At 48.9% G+C, this 16,762-nt stretch overlaps 1 protein-coding gene across 8 annotated transcripts in view; it reads right to left on the bottom strand.

Moving 5' to 3' along the window:
• The window catches only part of Cfap46 (cilia and flagella associated protein 46), a 126,267-nt gene that overhangs the window by 90,742 nt on the left and 18,763 nt on the right, over positions 1-16,762 (bottom strand). For all 8 annotated transcript variants that reach the window (XM_010620294.3, XM_010620301.3, XM_010620286.3 and 5 more), the window contains exons 12-22: positions 12,805-13,033; positions 12,415-12,535; positions 10,865-10,988; positions 10,073-10,200; positions 8,975-9,102; positions 7,484-7,617; positions 5,704-5,916; positions 4,138-4,303; positions 1,936-2,085; positions 981-1,088; positions 195-361 (exon numbers count right to left, since the gene is read on the bottom strand). In XM_010620294.3, coding sequence (XP_010618596.1) covers positions 195-361; positions 981-1,088; positions 1,936-2,085; positions 4,138-4,303; positions 5,704-5,916; positions 7,484-7,617; positions 8,975-9,102; positions 10,073-10,200; positions 10,865-10,988; positions 12,415-12,535; positions 12,805-13,033 — 1,668 coding nt within the window. The remainder of the gene's footprint in view (positions 1-194; positions 362-980; positions 1,089-1,935; positions 2,086-4,137; positions 4,304-5,703; positions 5,917-7,483; positions 7,618-8,974; positions 9,103-10,072; positions 10,201-10,864; positions 10,989-12,414; positions 12,536-12,804; positions 13,034-16,762) is intronic.

The raw sequence follows: 16,762 nt of genomic DNA, 5'->3' as shown, positions 1-16,762 counted from the left end.
ACACAGCTCTGGAGCTACCACTGCAGCCTGATCCTGTCCTTGTGGGAATTTAGACTCAGCAGGAGGCAGGTGCCACCTTCCTACCAAATCCTGTTGATGTGGGTGGGTGCCCTCACACAGTAAACACAAGAACTCAGAAGATGAAACTGCAGATGCAGTCTGAACATTAGAGCATCACTACCAAGGTTACTTACGGACCCAGCGTCCTCAGGTACTTGACGCCCATCTGTGTGGCCTGCTCGGAGGAGGCCATGGTGATCTCATGGTCATGGGCCACGTAGGCAAAGTGGGCCAGCCGTGTCAGGGTCTGCAGCTCCACCAGCGGGTCTGACCAGCTGCATTCAGAAGCCATTTTCACCAGCTTCCCAATGGGAAAAGAAAAGAGCCCCTGGTTAGTGATAATGACTTTTCAACAACATGCAGCCCTTAGCAGAGGCAGTGCTATTGCTTGGTAAACTCATTTAATTCTGTAAAATCTTGGACATGGTATAACATTCACCTAGACAAAGACAATATGGCTTATGCTATTCCAAACAGATCCGTGATTTGTAAAGACTGTGTGTAGTGCAAAACACCACAAAAGCCTCATCACTGCCCTCAGTAGTGACAGATGCTCCAGTGTCTGCATGTCTGTCCTGCCACATGGGGCTGCCTCCAGACCAAGGCTGGGTGAGTGTGTACCCATGAATGCCTCTGCCTGTGGGGCCAGAAGGACATGGAGAGCCTATAAAGAGAAGGGTTTTCCTTATGCCAAGATGAAGAGGCACTCCAAACAGGACCTGGAGTTCTGTGCTCTCAGGAAATGAGGACGCACAGCTTTGTCTCGAGGTGCAGAGCATGGTGAGGACATGGCCTTTGGTATAAATTCTAGCTGCCTTGGTCAGGAACCTCTGGACCCCAGCTCCTTCATCCCTCTTGGGTGGTGGCTTTCTCTGCACACAGATGCTAGTATGCCTCCCAGGACAACTGGTGTCACTTACCTGGGCCAGGGAGGGCACAGTGAACTCCATGAGGCCCAGGCCATTGCACGAGTACATCTCGAGAGCTACAAGGACTCTGGTCACAGAGTTGATGTTCTCATTGGTGCTCTAGAGGGACAGAAGGGGCACTGAGCATCTGTCAGCCTGAGGCACTGGGGAGGGAGGGCTACAGAGGAACTGGACTATTCATAAATTTAATTCTGTGCACCGTGAGTTTTTATTGCATAATCAGGTCACAAATTTGGGAGTGATTATACCTCATGCTACTTTTGTAAATGTCCACCTTCAAGTTATCTTGTCATATAACCAAAAAGGTTGTGAAGTTGTGTGGCCTGAAGCATGTAAGGCAGAGCTGACTGAGAGCTAGGTGACCTGGACCCAGTGCTCCTCCATCTCTGCCTGCCCAGGCCCTCCTGGTCTCTCCTGGATCCCTCACTCCTGGCTGGGCCCAAATGTCCCCTCCCCTTCTCTTTTGTTCCCTCCTTGGCTGCCCACTGCTCCCTGCCCAGCCCGCACTCTGGTTTCTCCCCCAGGCCTATAGTGGCCCCATAGCAGAAAGCGGGGAGTATGTGGGGTGGCTCTGAGTCACCATGACCCTGGCCTCACCCTACCCCCATCTTCTGCAGACCTTTGTATTTGCAGTTTGGAGGGGGCTGATGCCCAAGGAGGTGACTTGCGGTCTGTGAATGGCACTGAAGGTAGGCAGTATCCCCAGAGGCCCAGAGCTATGGAGGGTCTGACTCTCAAGAGCAATCAGGGCAGCGATTTCAGTGAGGAAATAGAGGCCCTAGACTGTCCTTGATGGGACATACTCCCCACTACCGTATCATGACTGAGGTGTGATGAGGACAAACAACTTAACTACAGGGGGGTAGGCAGACTGCAGTTTCCACTCAGGCCTGTGCCTAAGCTGCCCCCAGGCCACCACAGCCATGTCCACCACACTGCACAGCACCTGCTCTTCCGTGCCTAGTCGGTGCCCAATCTGCAGCTGTAGCAGCTGCTTGGCCTTCACCCAGGTGGCAATGAGCTGCTGCCGCACGCTGATGGGAACTACCTCCTCTGGGATGTTCCCGTTGGTCAAGTTCAGGGCAAACTCGCAGACCTGAAAGGGACATGTCTTTATTCATAAAGCTCTCCACAAGCAGGGGAACTTGAGCCTCAGCCCAGTCATTAATAGATGTGTGAGCCTGGCTCTTGGTCTAGTCCGAGAAGGTGGTCTAGTCCTCAAGTTGCCTGAGGGCTCTTGTGAACCTAGCAGTCCCGTGGGTCTTTGCCAGTTCTGTGGATACTTCACATCCTCTGCTTCCTAAATCCTTACTGCTTATGCATGGGGCTGTCACCCTGTGATGTAGTCATGAATGAACCCAAAGCCACAGGAAGAGGGTGAACAGTGTGGTGTTAGTCCTGAGTGTGGACAGCAAGGCCTGGGACCCCCAAAACTGGGAGAGTGGATCTACCACATGTGTGACAAGGGTGTGTGGTTGGGACCCTGAAGGCCCAGATGCCCACACTTTCTTCCTTTAAGTGGAACTACAACATCCTATGTGGGTTACTGTGCAGAGTATTTGCTAACCCAGGGTCACTTAACTCGGAGCCACAACGTGAAACCCAATTCTCATAAGACAAACAGGTGGAAACAAGACCACAGAGCAGAAGTCCTTTCCTGCTGTCCTCCTCCATTCAGGCTTCTGGATAAACTCCCAGACAGACATATCCCATTCCACAGGAAGCCCTGCTGAAATACATGTGGGCCATGCTGCCTCCACAGCTTGAATAGGGCATCCTTCCTCTACTACACAAGTTCTCATGCCCCACTTTAGTGAGGTTTCTTCCCATACTTGTCATCACTGCCACCTGATCCTCCAGCCTGCCCTGAACTCAGCTTTGCTTCACTCTGACAGTTTTGAATGGTAAGCGTACTCTTTCAGCACTTGGATCCAGCTGGGAACCTCCTCCTTTCCACTGTGTCCCTTGGCCACACCAGCCCCTTCCTGTACTTGCCCACCTCCTTTTCCAGGCTAGGGTCCTACTTCCTGTGGTCCTTTGCACTGGCCTCAGGTCCCTTCTGGAGATGAAGATCTAAACACTAATGTGGGCTGTCTTGCCTGGGACCTTAACCAGCAAAAGCCATGCCCCTTGTGCTCTCCCTTTCAGTCACAATAGGAGCCCTGTGCAGGTCACTGTCCTCACGGTGGCCCTGTGATTCCAGGGCTTTATCCAGTCTGGCTTTCACCTCCACACAGCCTGGTCTTTAGTGTTACCTGCAGACACCTGCAGAGGGTGCAGCAGCAAGCTCTGCAGCTATTCAGAACACTGTTTTACCCAGGGCCTGCATGGCACTTTGAGGCACCTTTAAGGTACCTTTGAGGCATAGACAGCTTGCCTGCCTATTGTCTCCTCCTGGTGGCTCAGACAGGGACAGCTTATCCTGTATCTCAGCAGTGGATGGCATGGGCCTTCCCTGTTCCTGTTTTCCCCACAAACACTTCTGGGGATCCACACTCTGGGACTCTGCCAAGGCTCTAACTATTCCCCTTGGACTCAGGAGGAAACTGGCTTTTTTTTCAAGTTATACAAGATTACTTACAACTGCCATCAACAAGACCGTCATTTTTTCCTTTGGTAGGGACTACAATAATGAAACTCACATTTACTGGGAAGCAAACTTCATGGGGTAAGTCTCATTGTGTGGCATGTTACCACCTTATTGGTTTCTGCATTTCTGTTCCCAAGTGACATGGGTCCCTTCCTAGATCTATTTCCACATTTTCCTCTGCCCTGGTGTGAGAAGCAGCTTCAAGCTTCAAGTCATGAGGACTCCTAACTGCACCCTGCCCTGTCTGTTTCCTGTACCTGCCCCTGCCTACTCCTCACCTGTTCTCCAGTGGCTGGACCCTGCGGTCTCACTTTCTGAACTGCTTACACATCTCTCACCTCCACTACCTGATGGGTGGGATCTTCCCTGTCTTGTCTGGAGCCTCCAAAGGCCTTGACACCCTGACCCCTGGTCTGCCACGTGCCCTCCTTACTCCCCTGACAGGCTATATCTGAGTGGCCTCCCCTCCACCCAGTTGTTCCCCTACATGGTGTACAGGATGCCACTGTTCCCCAACCCTCCCATGCCCTCACCCTCCTTGGCTTGGTGAGGCCATACCTCTATAGCTGTCTTGATTTCAGAGGTAGCTCCTGAGTCCAGAGGAGCTTGAAACATATGTAGTCTCATAATTTTTCTCGACTTTTCATATGTCTGGGTGGGAATCCAGGTGATGATCAGGCCTCGAGCTAAGGCATTGCAGAGCATGGCTAACACGACTGAGTTTCTGGAATGAAGCACACAAGCCTTGAGAGCTCCCCCAGGGTAGGGCACACCATCAGTGAAGATCCTTGCACTGCCTCTGTGGGTCTGGGGACAACCAAATCTGTTCCCTTGACTCATGTGCTGGAATTTAGGAGCTACCTCTGAAATCAAGACAGTTATAGAGGTATGGCCTCACCAAGCCAAGGGGGGTGAGGGCATGGGAGGGTTGGGGAACAGTGGCATCCTGTACACCATGTAGGGGAATGACTGGGTGGAGGGGAGGCCACTCAGATATAGCCTGTCAGGGGAGTAAGAGGTCACCTGCTGTCCTCAGGGCTAGCTCAAGGAGCTACCATCAGAACACTGAGGGCACAGCTGGAGCTCCTGCTGCTCAGGTGAGGCACGTCTCAGGACTCCATGATCAGAGGGGGACATTATATGACAGGGAAGGGTGTCAGAGGAACCCAAGAAGAACTGGCCAAGGCAAAAAAGCCACTGTGCCTAAGGTTGTATGGCTGAGATGTCCTGGAAGCCATAAGCAATGGTCTAGCCCTGATTACCAGGCAGAATGGGCTTGGGGAAAACAACAGTGCCAAAACACGAAATAGTCAGCAATGGTCTCCAGATGCCAAACAGCAGGACAGGATGACCGTGCTGTGAGAAGCTCAGCTTGTAGCGCCCTTGGCCCTTCTTGGCCATCTGGGATGACTCAAGGCTGTGACCTGGGTGCCCTGCACAGTTAGAGGAATGCTTGGCCCAAATGGGCCCCATCAAGGACCCATGCCTGGGGAAAGGCAAACACTGCTGAGCAATTACTTATTCCATGTTTCATTTTCTTTATTATTCATGATTTTAAAAATCATAGTGCACATATGATTATGAATTCTGACTCATTCTAAGCATCCTATTTTGATACCTGGGTTAAAAAAATACTTTTGTTCAGACTAAAAACCAACTAAACGACAACAACAAAAAGATGCACATTAAAATTTCATCTTAGACGAAACTTTGACCCAACTTCGTGTTTTCAAACTTCTAATTTTAACTGGGAAAATACCAGTCTCTCACAAATTCACATCCATGTGGATAAAAACATATAGACATAGATTTCCATCCTCCACCCCAAATCCAGGATGAAGGAGCACAGTCACTCTTCTGCCTCAAGCTGAGTGACCCAGCCCGAGGCAGACTTGCTCTAATCACGGGGGCCAGCCTGAGGCAGGCAGGAGCACAGTAGTGGGTGTGAGGTTATGTTGGGGTGGAGGCTTTGTCACTGGAGCACAGGCCCAGCCCCCTCCTCAATCACCCCAACTGGTGTCCCTCCAGCCCATGTGCCTCCAGGGGACAGGTCTGACCCTATGGATCCTGGCCTGAGTCTGTATCTCCCTGCACGTGGACAAGTGCAGCATCCCCCACACTCACCCATGGGGGCCAATGGCCTTGATGATGTTCAGGAGGTGATACAGAGCATCCACGAGCTCCTTCTGCCGCCCAGCTGTGATGAGATGGTGGTTGTGATTCAGGACATAGACCACAGCATTCTGCACAATCCAGGCTTCACCTATCTCCTGTCCAATTTCCGCAGAGCGTAACCAGTTATTCATGGCATAATGTGACAGGTTTTCTATCCAGGTTCTGCAAATGCACACCATGAAGCATTCAGTTTCACTCAAAGCTTTTTCCAAATGAGACACTACAGAGGACTCTCCGAGTGGTCCCTGTCCGTTATGCAGGGATGTTTCAGGTTGTATCTGCAACCCAAGGGTTCAGATGGGAGCCCACTGTTGTCATCCTCAGTTTGGAGCTGCCCTCCAACCCTCCAAGACCCTCTACAGTGCACCTATGCAGCCCACCCATTGTTCACTGTTTCCTCTGTTTGTTGGCTCCAGTCAGTCCTCTCCTCCCACCTGGATGCTGGCTGCTGCCCTTTGCTGCTTTTCTCATAGTATGAGCTCTCATAGGCCAGAGGGCCCTGCTGCCTGCTCCAGGAAGGAACTCCTGGTTGGAGGCCCTGCCTAGACTGCCTGTCCACCCTTATGGCCACCCTCACACCCTGGCCTCCCCACCATTCTGCTCCCATCAAACACAGGCTGCACGAGGTAATTTGCTATCACTCAGCACCACTGGGTGGGGACAGTGTCTCTGTTCTGCCCTCCCAGGCAAGGAAAACTTTCTTTGTCAGTATTTTGGGTTTTGTGAGCTATATATAGTTTCTGTTGCATATTTTTCTTAGTTTAAAGATAATTTAAATTTCAAAGTCATCCTTAGCTATACATAAATAGGCCAGGTACTTGTGTGTGGACACCCCATCCAGACAGGCCTTGCACCTGGGCTAAAAAGGTGTCCTTGTCTTCTGCCCTGTGATAGTGGGCTCACAGGACATGGACCAGGATAGAGACTGGGCCAGTTCATTCGTCTCGCAATGGTACTGATGAGTGATTCTCTTCTAATGCCACGAGAAAGATGTGCATAGAATTACTGCCAATGCCTCTTTCTTCTCTCTGTGGCAGGACAACAGGCAGGTTGTACAGTAAACAGTCAGTACTGTATAGGAAATAACCTCTCTTCTTCCCCAGCTGAATTGTGAGCACAGTTAAATAGTGTTTGGTTTCTGTCACATAAATGTTAAGAATGTTCATTCATTACCATATTCATTTAAAAATATTTTAGATTAAAAAGTCACTGAAGTCCATTACTGTTGACACAACATCTATCTTAGTTTCATGATACTTTTTGAACTTGAAATTTCACATGGGCAGATCTTTTGAGATGATCTGTGCAAATTAATGGGTGTTATTTGTATGCAGGGCCTGTTGAGGGCTCAAGCTGCTCTGTGACAGCTTTCTGTTAAGATTTGGACCACAAGGAGCTGCTCCTTCATTTTCCACCACTGGTGCTGCTCCCTCCAGAGCTCAACTTTGTGAACAGTGAGAAAAGCTAACTAAAATGAACAGAAGTATGATTTACCAAAACCAACTGGAGAAAACAGTCATGTGCTTTCTTCCCTCTTATTAGTGACAAACTGTGCTCATGGTCTTGCTTGGATGCACTGCTGATGGCTACATAAAGCAATTTGTAGTCTTGCTTTGTATTTCATGCTTTGCCCTATTTACGTGAGAATGGATACTGCCCCTCAAAGAAGGCCCATGGGTGCAGGGGGACACATCAACCCTCAGTCCACACCATAGCCAGGACTGCCCACCTGTATGTGATCCACTCTGTGTTGGTATCTAGGGGCTCGGGCATGTAGCCAGCAGGGTGCTGGCTCAAGTCTTCAGGGGGGATGGCATGGTCATTCAGCTCCACACCTTCTGAGCGCAGCAAGTGGACAGTGGCCTGTAAAGGAAGTGCATAATGGGAAAGGTCATGGGCAATGGCAGGAGCCTAGCACTGGGGAAACACACAGCCAAACATCTTTCCCTTAGGATTTGATTTTGCAAAAGCCAAATAGAAGGCAGAGAGACTTGCATGACGAGCCCCATGCACCTTTGTCTGCCTTGACGGCCTGTCACTTCACCATAAAGGTGCACATCTCTGGAAGAGAAAAGCTTGTTTTAAAAGCTTCGTCCACACCCACCATCACACCTCTGTAGACAAGCAGACACTTTTCATGTTAGCAAATGTCCAGCCAGTTTCAAATCTTGACTGCTTCGTGAATCTGTTTTTCAGCATTAAAGGCTAAAAAGCCCCCTGGGGACAGGCTGAGGGACTTTAAGGAGAAATGGGTCTGGGTGACATCTGGCTGGGTAAGCCTCAGGGTTGCAGCCAGCTACCTCACTCCATAAACTGGCTCTGCCATCAGGTCACTGGGTCTCTGAGCACAGGGGTTGGTTCTGATTGTGTCCATATGCCTTAGTTCTACTGAATTAATCACAGAGTGCTTTGGCCTCAGCTTTGTGCCCACCTCTAAAGGCTCTGAGGACTCTGAAGCCACAACATGTCACAAAGTAACCAAGGGTCTTTGTGCAGGGGCTCAGACCTGGGACTGAAGGGTGGGCTTTGGATTCAGCTGGGCCACATTCTACCTACTGAGTATGGGCAGGGCTGATCTCACATCTTAGCATCCATCCCTGTGGGGGAGGGGATAGACCTGTAGGGGCTGCAGCTGAGTCCAGGTCTTGGGCTGGAATACTAGGGACTCTGAAGCACCTTCAGGACCACATCTCTCTCTTATGCTTCTAAAATTGACTCCAATTAAAACCCCCCAAATGCAAAGACAATTACCTGCTGTCCTGTGCAACTGTGACTACAAACTCATAGTTCAGAAATTGTTTCTAAGCTGGGTGTAGTGGCTCATGCCTGTAAACCCAGCACTCCAGAAGCTGAGGCAGGAGGATCACTGTGAGTTCGAGACTAGCCTGGGCTACATAGTGAGCTCCAGGTCAATCTCAACTACATAGTGAGACCCTGTCTCAAAAAACAAAACAAAAAAAAAAAAGAAAGAAAGAAATTGTTTCTAACAAAAATTTTACATTAGCATACAATATGATACATTTCTAATCATATTGTTTTCCCAGAAAATCTTTCAAGAACTTATGAAAATTTCCCTCTACATATAGTTTTATTTGGGGAGCAGAAGTGGAGTCCTGTGTTTAATTATGTTTCTAATGGATCCAGATTAATAGGCCACATTGACCCCAATCAGCAATTGCAGGAACCTATAAGATGAGTAAAAAAAACCTCCATGACACACCTCAGCATTGATGAACCCCACTTCTGCAAACTTCCGTAGCAGGTAGGGGGATGTCTGTTTCTGCAGGACCACCTGGGACTGGCTCCAGACATCATGCACTGAGCCTTCTGCACCTTTCCTTTTCTTTCCTGAGGGGAAGAGAACTGTGAAAAGGTTGCCTCTTTTCTAGTAAACAAAAACAGAAGAATACCTGACCTTCTCCCTGATGTCTAAGCCTCTCTCCAGCTCTGTGCAGGATGCACCCAGGTGTGTGTGTGTGTGTGTGTGTGTGTGTGTGTGTGTATGTGTGAGTGCATGTGCACGTGTGTGTGTATTTGTGGGCAGAGGGATTGTAATGTAATGATGGGCCCTGTAGCAACCTGCACACTACCAGGCCAAAGCAACCCAATAACAGGTGGCATAATGATAACCAAAGGTAACTTTGAACAGTTATTTGTAGTCAGCTGTAATTACAATTGTTCCTTAGTATCCATGGAGATTGATTTTAGGACCCCGTGCAAATATCCAAATGCATGGGTGCCCCAACCCATTATATAAAATGGCACCAAGCTTGCATATAAGCTGCACATACTATAAACCATCTGAGATTAGTTACATGTAGTACGATGTAAGTATTATGTGAATAGCTGTTACACCACATCATTTAGGAAATAAGAGGAAACACGTTTGTATACCTTCGATACAGATGCAACTGTTTTTTAAATATTTTTAATCCTCAGGGCTGAATCTGTGGGCAAGGAGCCTACAGGAGAGAAGGGCTAACTACACACATTTAGAAGACTCCTCTGAATTTAAGAGTGTTATCAGCAACCTTTCCTCTTACTTCAGGGACAAAACTGGCCCCTTCCAGGAGATCTCCTGGCTGGTGGGCATCTCAACCCCCACGAGGCACCGGCAGGGAGGGGCCTCGAGTACCACCCCATTCATGGGTGTGGTGCAGACCTGAGGTTCAGCCCACTCCACAGTGAGGGGGATGCACTTTAAAGAGATGTGTACCTTGGGCCCGGGGATTTAGCTCAGTGGTTCTGGCGCCTGCCTCGAAAGTGCAAGGACCTGAGTTTGATCCCCTGTACCCCGCCCCCCCCCAAATTTGTGTACCTCCCTTCAGCTTCCCCGGCTTCTTCACTTTGATGTCATACAGGAGGCAGAAGCGGCTTGCAGCTCGACACACGTCCCACACCCCTTGCTTCCGGGCAACCTTGGCCAGCTCTGTCCAAATCTGAATTCTGCTCACCGAGATCCAAACAGGAGAAAGGCAAGATCAGTCTGAGTTGTGAATTAGAAAATACCCAGAATGACTGCTTGAGAGTTGTATGGTTTTGAGGTTGCAGAGAATGATTCTGACTGCCACTAAAGTTCAAGGCAGGGATGTGAGGTGAGAGGGACAGCCCTGGCCAGTGGGGTGGAGGTGGTGGTCAGCGTCCGTGAGTCAGTGTGGAGTGTCTCTGGGCTCAGGTGCAGCTCTCTGGTTCTCCCCACCAGGTGCTGGTGGTACTGAACCTTCCCATCTTTGTGACAATGAGATGTCCCACACAATTTCTTCCCCTGGCTTAGGTTAGGGTAAGTCTCTCTAGATTGAGGACCACCTGGTCTGCCCTAGTTGACGTGTCCTGATAGTCAGCACCATGCATAGGAGTGGCAGTCTCACCGCAGAATATATTTTATCACATGGGCTGAGGCCTGTTCTCTCTTATAGGAGAGCAGGCAAGGTCCCCCCATCAGGCCTCTCGGTAGGGCAGAGACGCTGGAGCCTGCACACTGGTCAGCCATGGGCTTGGCCCCAGACAGTGTTCTCAGGCTGGCAGGCCCTTCCTGCTGACTTTGCTTTCTTTTCATTTCTTTTGGTTTTTTTCCCCCCCTGGAAAAGTGCTTCCTCTGTCCCTTTCTTACCTCTCTTGGTTTTTCTCGTTTCCCAGACGCAGTAAGTGCCCAGCAGCCTTGTCCACACTGAGCATGTGATGTCGAGCCTTTGCAAAGAGGTAGCTGAACCGGCCCCTATTTTTCCCAACGGAAACTGAAAACAGAAAACAAAATACAATTGATGACTGCTGTTGCAAGGGATTAGCTGACTGAGGAATTTTCAAAAACCATTTTTTATTGGTACATGTTTGCAGTATATAATGATTACAATCACTGTGGAGAACTGATACATGTATGTCATAGCTTGTGTTTAGATGTCCCTCCAAAGCATCATGTGGTCTTAAGTGGGGCTTTTTCAGAGGTGGCTGAATCTAGGGTGTGTGCTGTCTTTGCTCACCCTCTCAGGCAGGAATACACCCTATCCACAGGTGGCCACAAGTTATGTTTATCGATTAAATGAATCAAGAAAGTAAAACATATACATCCAGATGATGTCCACAGATTTACAGTGGCTCCTTGATTTGTTAGAATGAAATGTAACCTCAGGAGGGAGAGTGAACCCGGGAGATGATGAAGCATGACAGAGATGGTGCCTGTACCTCCTGGGGCCACTTCTAGAGCCATTCGACTTCTCAGAGTGACATTATTCCACTCCATTCTCCTCTCCTTTATCTCGGATTCACCACACAGGTGGCAGCCAGCTCTGACTATCATCCTCAAGGCTCCAGTCCCTGTCACCAGATGTCAGAGAGCTGAGCTGGAGGGCGGCCTCCATCCCTGGACAGGCAGATAGGCCTGCTCTACTGCTCCTGGGGAAGAAGAGCTGGAACTGTGAGGGTAGGACATTCTCCTCTTTCTCCTGGCTCACCAGCCACACTAGGCGGGTGTGGCAGCCTTGTATTCTATTACCTGAAATTCGTTTACAGTCTCTCTGTAAATGGAAGGCAATGGCTGAGAGCTAGACCTGAGTAATAAATGTGGAAAGACTACTCCAGGGCCACTGTCCCTGAGCCTTAGACACTGCTTTGGGCTGACTTGTAGCCCCAAAGAGGCTCCCTTTAAGTCCTAAGGATCATGGAATGGCCCTTTGTTAAGAGATGGGGTCGGGACAGAAGGGGAAGAGGCCATTAAGCCAGGCTTATCCACTCTGAGTGAAGCCCGTGAGAAGAGGACATTAGGACAGGTGTGCTGAGGGATGACAGTATGTACAGCAGAGGAAGATGACCATCTGTAAGCTAAGGAGAGAGGCTGCAGGAGAAAGCAGCCTTGTCACACCTCCTTCTTGGACTTCCAGTCTTTAGTGTGGTAGAAAGATGGGCGCAGCCTGTCTCAGCCCCTGGACTGTATAGCAGCAGCGTGTGGACAAAGCTGCTGTGTGGTGCTTCAGGAGACCTGACACAACATATTAAGGAAGCGGTCAGGGACATCAAGTGCAGGCTCACGGCACAGAAAGGCTTATTGTGGTCCTGCCCTTGTTTGGTTTGGGCTCAAGATAGCATGAGGACCAGAGTGTCTCCTAAACAGTGCAGGAGACTTAAATTAGGAATGTTCCAGGTTCTGGAGTAGAGAGCAGCGCTTACCTTTGGCCTCGTTCTCACTATCTAGCACGATCTGGAAGGTGTCTGGGGCCAGAGCCAGGCCCGCATTCACCAGGAGGGCCCGCTTCTTCCTGACACTGTCTTTTGGCATAACTTTTTTTGCCTGCAAAAGGAAGGGCCAATTTGATGAGCCCATTGTCTAAAGCAGTCCTTTTCTTCAGTCCTTCTGAGGATATTCTCAGCCTTCAGAGAAACACCTGGGATTTTTCCCTGAGGCACAGCAGCCCACCTTGGCCTCCTTGCTGTCAGGTGGGCCCCAATCAGCTCCAATCCTACCGCACCCTGCACCTCAGCCCCAGCCTTGCGCTGAGTCTGCACGGATCCCCTCCAGCTCCCTCTTCAGCTAGCCCCCACAACAGGCTGTGTCTGCACCTGCTCAATGGCCATGATGGCCTTATCCTCCGCGTGCTCTGGAGACTGATACAACATGGTACACAGGCGCAGGCGGTTGAAGGCTGTCCTGAGTTTGTCCTGGTAGAGACCCAGGCTGTCCAGGCTCATAGCCTTTTGCAGATGTTCCATGGCGGGCTCCAGGCGGTCCTCATCCTCTTCGATGCACGCCATTTCCATGTGCACTTGGCAGCGAAGCAGGGTCATGAGGCTGGAAGATGGGCACATGTGTTTGAAGAGGCTGTTTGGATGACCGAGCAGGGCTGCCACCCACCCTGCAGAAGGAGGCAGGTGATGCCTTGGCCTCTCAGTGCCCCTGGCTTTCTCTGATCATACCTTGCCTTGCTCTGAGGACTCACACAGGGAGCCAAAGGGACAGTCCTTGCGGACCACTGGAGACTCAGAGCAGAGCTGATAAGGAGTGGCAGGTGGAAAATGGATGAATGTTGGTGAGCCTTTCTGTGACATGAGCTCCTGAGGAAGCAGTATTTATAAGCCATGTAGAAACCATTGCTCCCCACGCTGTCCATCACACAAATGCACCTCTATCTCCTGGGAGGTTCCTAGCGTCACTACTGTGGTAGGCATAACAGCCCCTGAACCCCACCCTGAAGAAGCCCTTGTGCCTGAGTGAAGCCTTTGCTGCCAATAGCATGAGAGAGGGCCACCTCAACCACTATCCCAAGACACAGTATTAGCATACCCCAAAATACTGCAGAGTAAGGATTCTACAGGACCCAGGGACAGACAGACTTTTCATCATATCAGAGAGGTGACATTAATATGCATGTAATCTCAGAGGAAATCAGGAATAGATCAGGGAAGATGAGGAACACTGTGAGGCTGCATGCACAAGGAGAGAAAGCTCATGGTGTCAGCCAGGACTCCTGCAGGATCCAGGATCCCAGGGCACCATGCAGATGCCAGAAGGACATGGTCAAAGCCAAGTATGCTCCCGGCCAGGGAATCAGGGTCCACAGACACTGCCGACAGGTTCAAACAGCAGCCAGAACTGAACTGTTTTCACATGGCCTGGGGCCAAGAAAAAAGAAGCCAAATAAAAAACGTGGAGTGAGTCCACAGGGAAGAAGTGCAGTATCCAGAAAATGGGTGATGTGTACACACTGAACCCCACATGTAAAACTCCTAGAACTGGATTACCCAGGATGGTGGTGAAGTTGGCCAGGAGCAGCACACAGAGAAAAGCCCTTGAAGGACAAAAATGAAAACCATAGCCACCAGACTAAAAAAGTAGAGTCCATCTCCTCCAGAAATGAGTTGATAGTCCGCCCAGTGAAAAGCTTTTGTTAGTAATTTCCTATTACTACTGCTTCTAACTACGATAAAGTAGCTCCCAATGGACCACCCCACCAATCACTGCATCCATAAATCTGGGCCAAATACAGGAGACAGCTGTTTCCAGGCATAAATACCAGGTTCTGGGAGAGGAAAACTCAGGAAAGAGCCAGTCACAGCAGCCCAACACCCTCCTAAGACAGCCTCCTGGAAATGACAGAGAAGGTGAGGCCTATGAAATGCCCACTGAGCCTAGGAGGTAGAGCACCTGCCCAAACAAAATCTCAAACCACAGCCTCATGAGCTCTTCAGGGAAGACATATTTAGAGCCTGAGGGTGGGCTTGGGAAGCACCTTGGGTCTCCAGAGATGCCCTTAGACAGAACATAAAATAACGCTACATGATTTTAAATCAAGCAGCCAACAACCTAATTGCTAACTAGAACAAAAACCAACAAACACTTCTCTGAAAAAAGATAACAAAATGCAACAGTTATAGTGTATTCCCCACTGAGTAAAAATTACTACACAGGCAAGGCAGCAGAAAGATGTGGTTCATGTTCAGGACACAGATGTGTCAGCAGTTGGTTTAGCAAATAAATCCTGAAAAGCAGATAGTATAATATAAATATGGTAAACATGTTCCCAAATTAAGGAAAAAGAGAATATTAATGAATGGATAGGGAATCTCCACACAGAAATGGAAAGTGAAAGAAAATGGAGAGACTAAATCTAAAAACCATAGTAACTGAAATAAAAAAAGTTTTGTTTGAAGGTGACAGCAGATTGGGGAGAGCAAAAGAAAAGAGCCCATGCTATGTGTGTATGCAGCCTGTCCTAGAAGGAAAAGGAGACTATAGCTGAAGAATAATAATTTCCCAAAATTTGATGAAAGCTTCATTTTATCATAATCAAAAAGCTGAAAACCAAAATTAGAGATATGAACTTGAAAACAGAAAGGAGGAACAAAGCACAGGGGAACCATACTTACAATAACTCAACTTCTCATCAGACACCAGAAGCTAGAAGAAAATGAAACTTTTTCAAAGCATTTAAAGAAGAACTGTAGCTGCCAGTCCAGCATCCAGTAACTAGTGAAAACAGTTTCCAAAACAGAGTGAAGTGGGCTCACTTTCGCATCAGCAAAGCTAAGCACATCCTGTCAGTCACAGCCCTGCTCCCAGGAAGAGTGAAAAACTTGTCAGGCTGAGATACATTTTTCTCTAGGTGGGGTCTCTGCCCTGGAGAAAATGAAAAAGAGACCCTGGGACTGGAAAATATAGGGTAAACACTGGAGCCCATTATTTTACTCACGTGAAAGAACAGCTGACAACAGGCGAGGGAAGGGTGTGGTGTGAAGTCCCATGGACATGAGGTCTGCACCTCTGTGGGGTGAGAGTGAACTGGAAAGTGTCGGGAAAAGTGACTTAGATGATCTCACACAGGCTGTGCTCAGTGGAGGAGAAGCAATGGCCCCGAAGAATCGCTTTTTCACAGAAGCTGGCAAAAGTAATGGAGTAGACTTCCAGAACATGCAACCATCTCCAGAGGAGGCAAAGGAGTAGCAACAGCAGGATGAAGAGGAGTTGCATGTAGACAGGATGTAACGAGATGACTGCTTGGATCAGAGGCCAGCTACTAAAAGGCCACACAATCCAACTAAGCACCAGAGATTGTTATATTAAATGGAAAAGCAAGACTCAACTGTCTGTTGTCTAAAAGACGTGCACTTAAAATGCTTTTCAGACTTTCAATTTAAGAAAACAAATAGGATTAGAATTCACTGACAGAAACAGATAATGCCACACAATAGTGGCATGCAGAGCTGGCATGGCAGGATCGGTACCAAACTACAGGGGACTCAGAGAAGGTGTCTGACGCCAGAGCCCTGACACTGGAAAGTGAAACTGTCAGAACTAAGGGAGAAGAGAGACAGAGGCACACTCACAGCTGCTCTCTGTGTTTTTTCTGTGTCAGGACATAGAAAGCATGAGCCAAGTGATGAATGAGCGTGGGGAAGGCTGGGAGGAGCCATCAATCCTTATCAGGAACGAGGGATCACTCCTCAGCTTTCAGCCCCGGCTCAGGGCTGTCTCACACTGAAACTCGCCCATGAAACGAAACAAAACAAAGCAAAACAAAAAACATGCCCCTCTGGCTCAATGGCTTTGTCATTGAATTCTACCAAACATGTAAGGAAAAAAAAATCTCAAGTGATACACAGGAAAGTGATTGTAGCAAAACACTTCCCAACTTGTAAAGCCAGCATATGCTTGGAGTCAAACCTGACAGAAATAGAAGTTTTGAACAGCCATGCCACATTGAAAGACAGGAAAGTGGCACTAGGGGCAATAAAAATATGTACTGTGAAATACCCAAGAATAACAAAATTTAAAAGGACAGATAGCATGAAGTGTTGCAAGATTCCTACAGTGTGGTGTGAGCAGAGGAAGAGCAGAGCACCTGGAAGAGGGCCTCTCATAACACGATGTGCCTGCCACACGTCCAGCACTGCTTTGATGATACATTTTCAAGCCCACTTCCAGCTAATTCCAAACCTATATCCATGGACCCAAAGGTTCAAAAAACTGTTGAATATTCACATTATGGGATATGCAGCCATCAAAAGGAAAGCACTCTTTTTT

Source organism: Fukomys damarensis, unplaced genomic scaffold, assembly GCF_012274545.1.
Source record: "Fukomys damarensis isolate Sample0158 unplaced genomic scaffold, DMR_v1.0_HiC HiC_scaffold_8, whole genome shotgun sequence".
In the NCBI taxonomy this organism is placed as follows: domain Eukaryota; kingdom Metazoa; phylum Chordata; class Mammalia; order Rodentia; family Bathyergidae; genus Fukomys; species Fukomys damarensis.
Note: the sequence above shows the minus strand (reverse complement) of the source record. Positions and strands in the feature narration are given on the sequence as shown.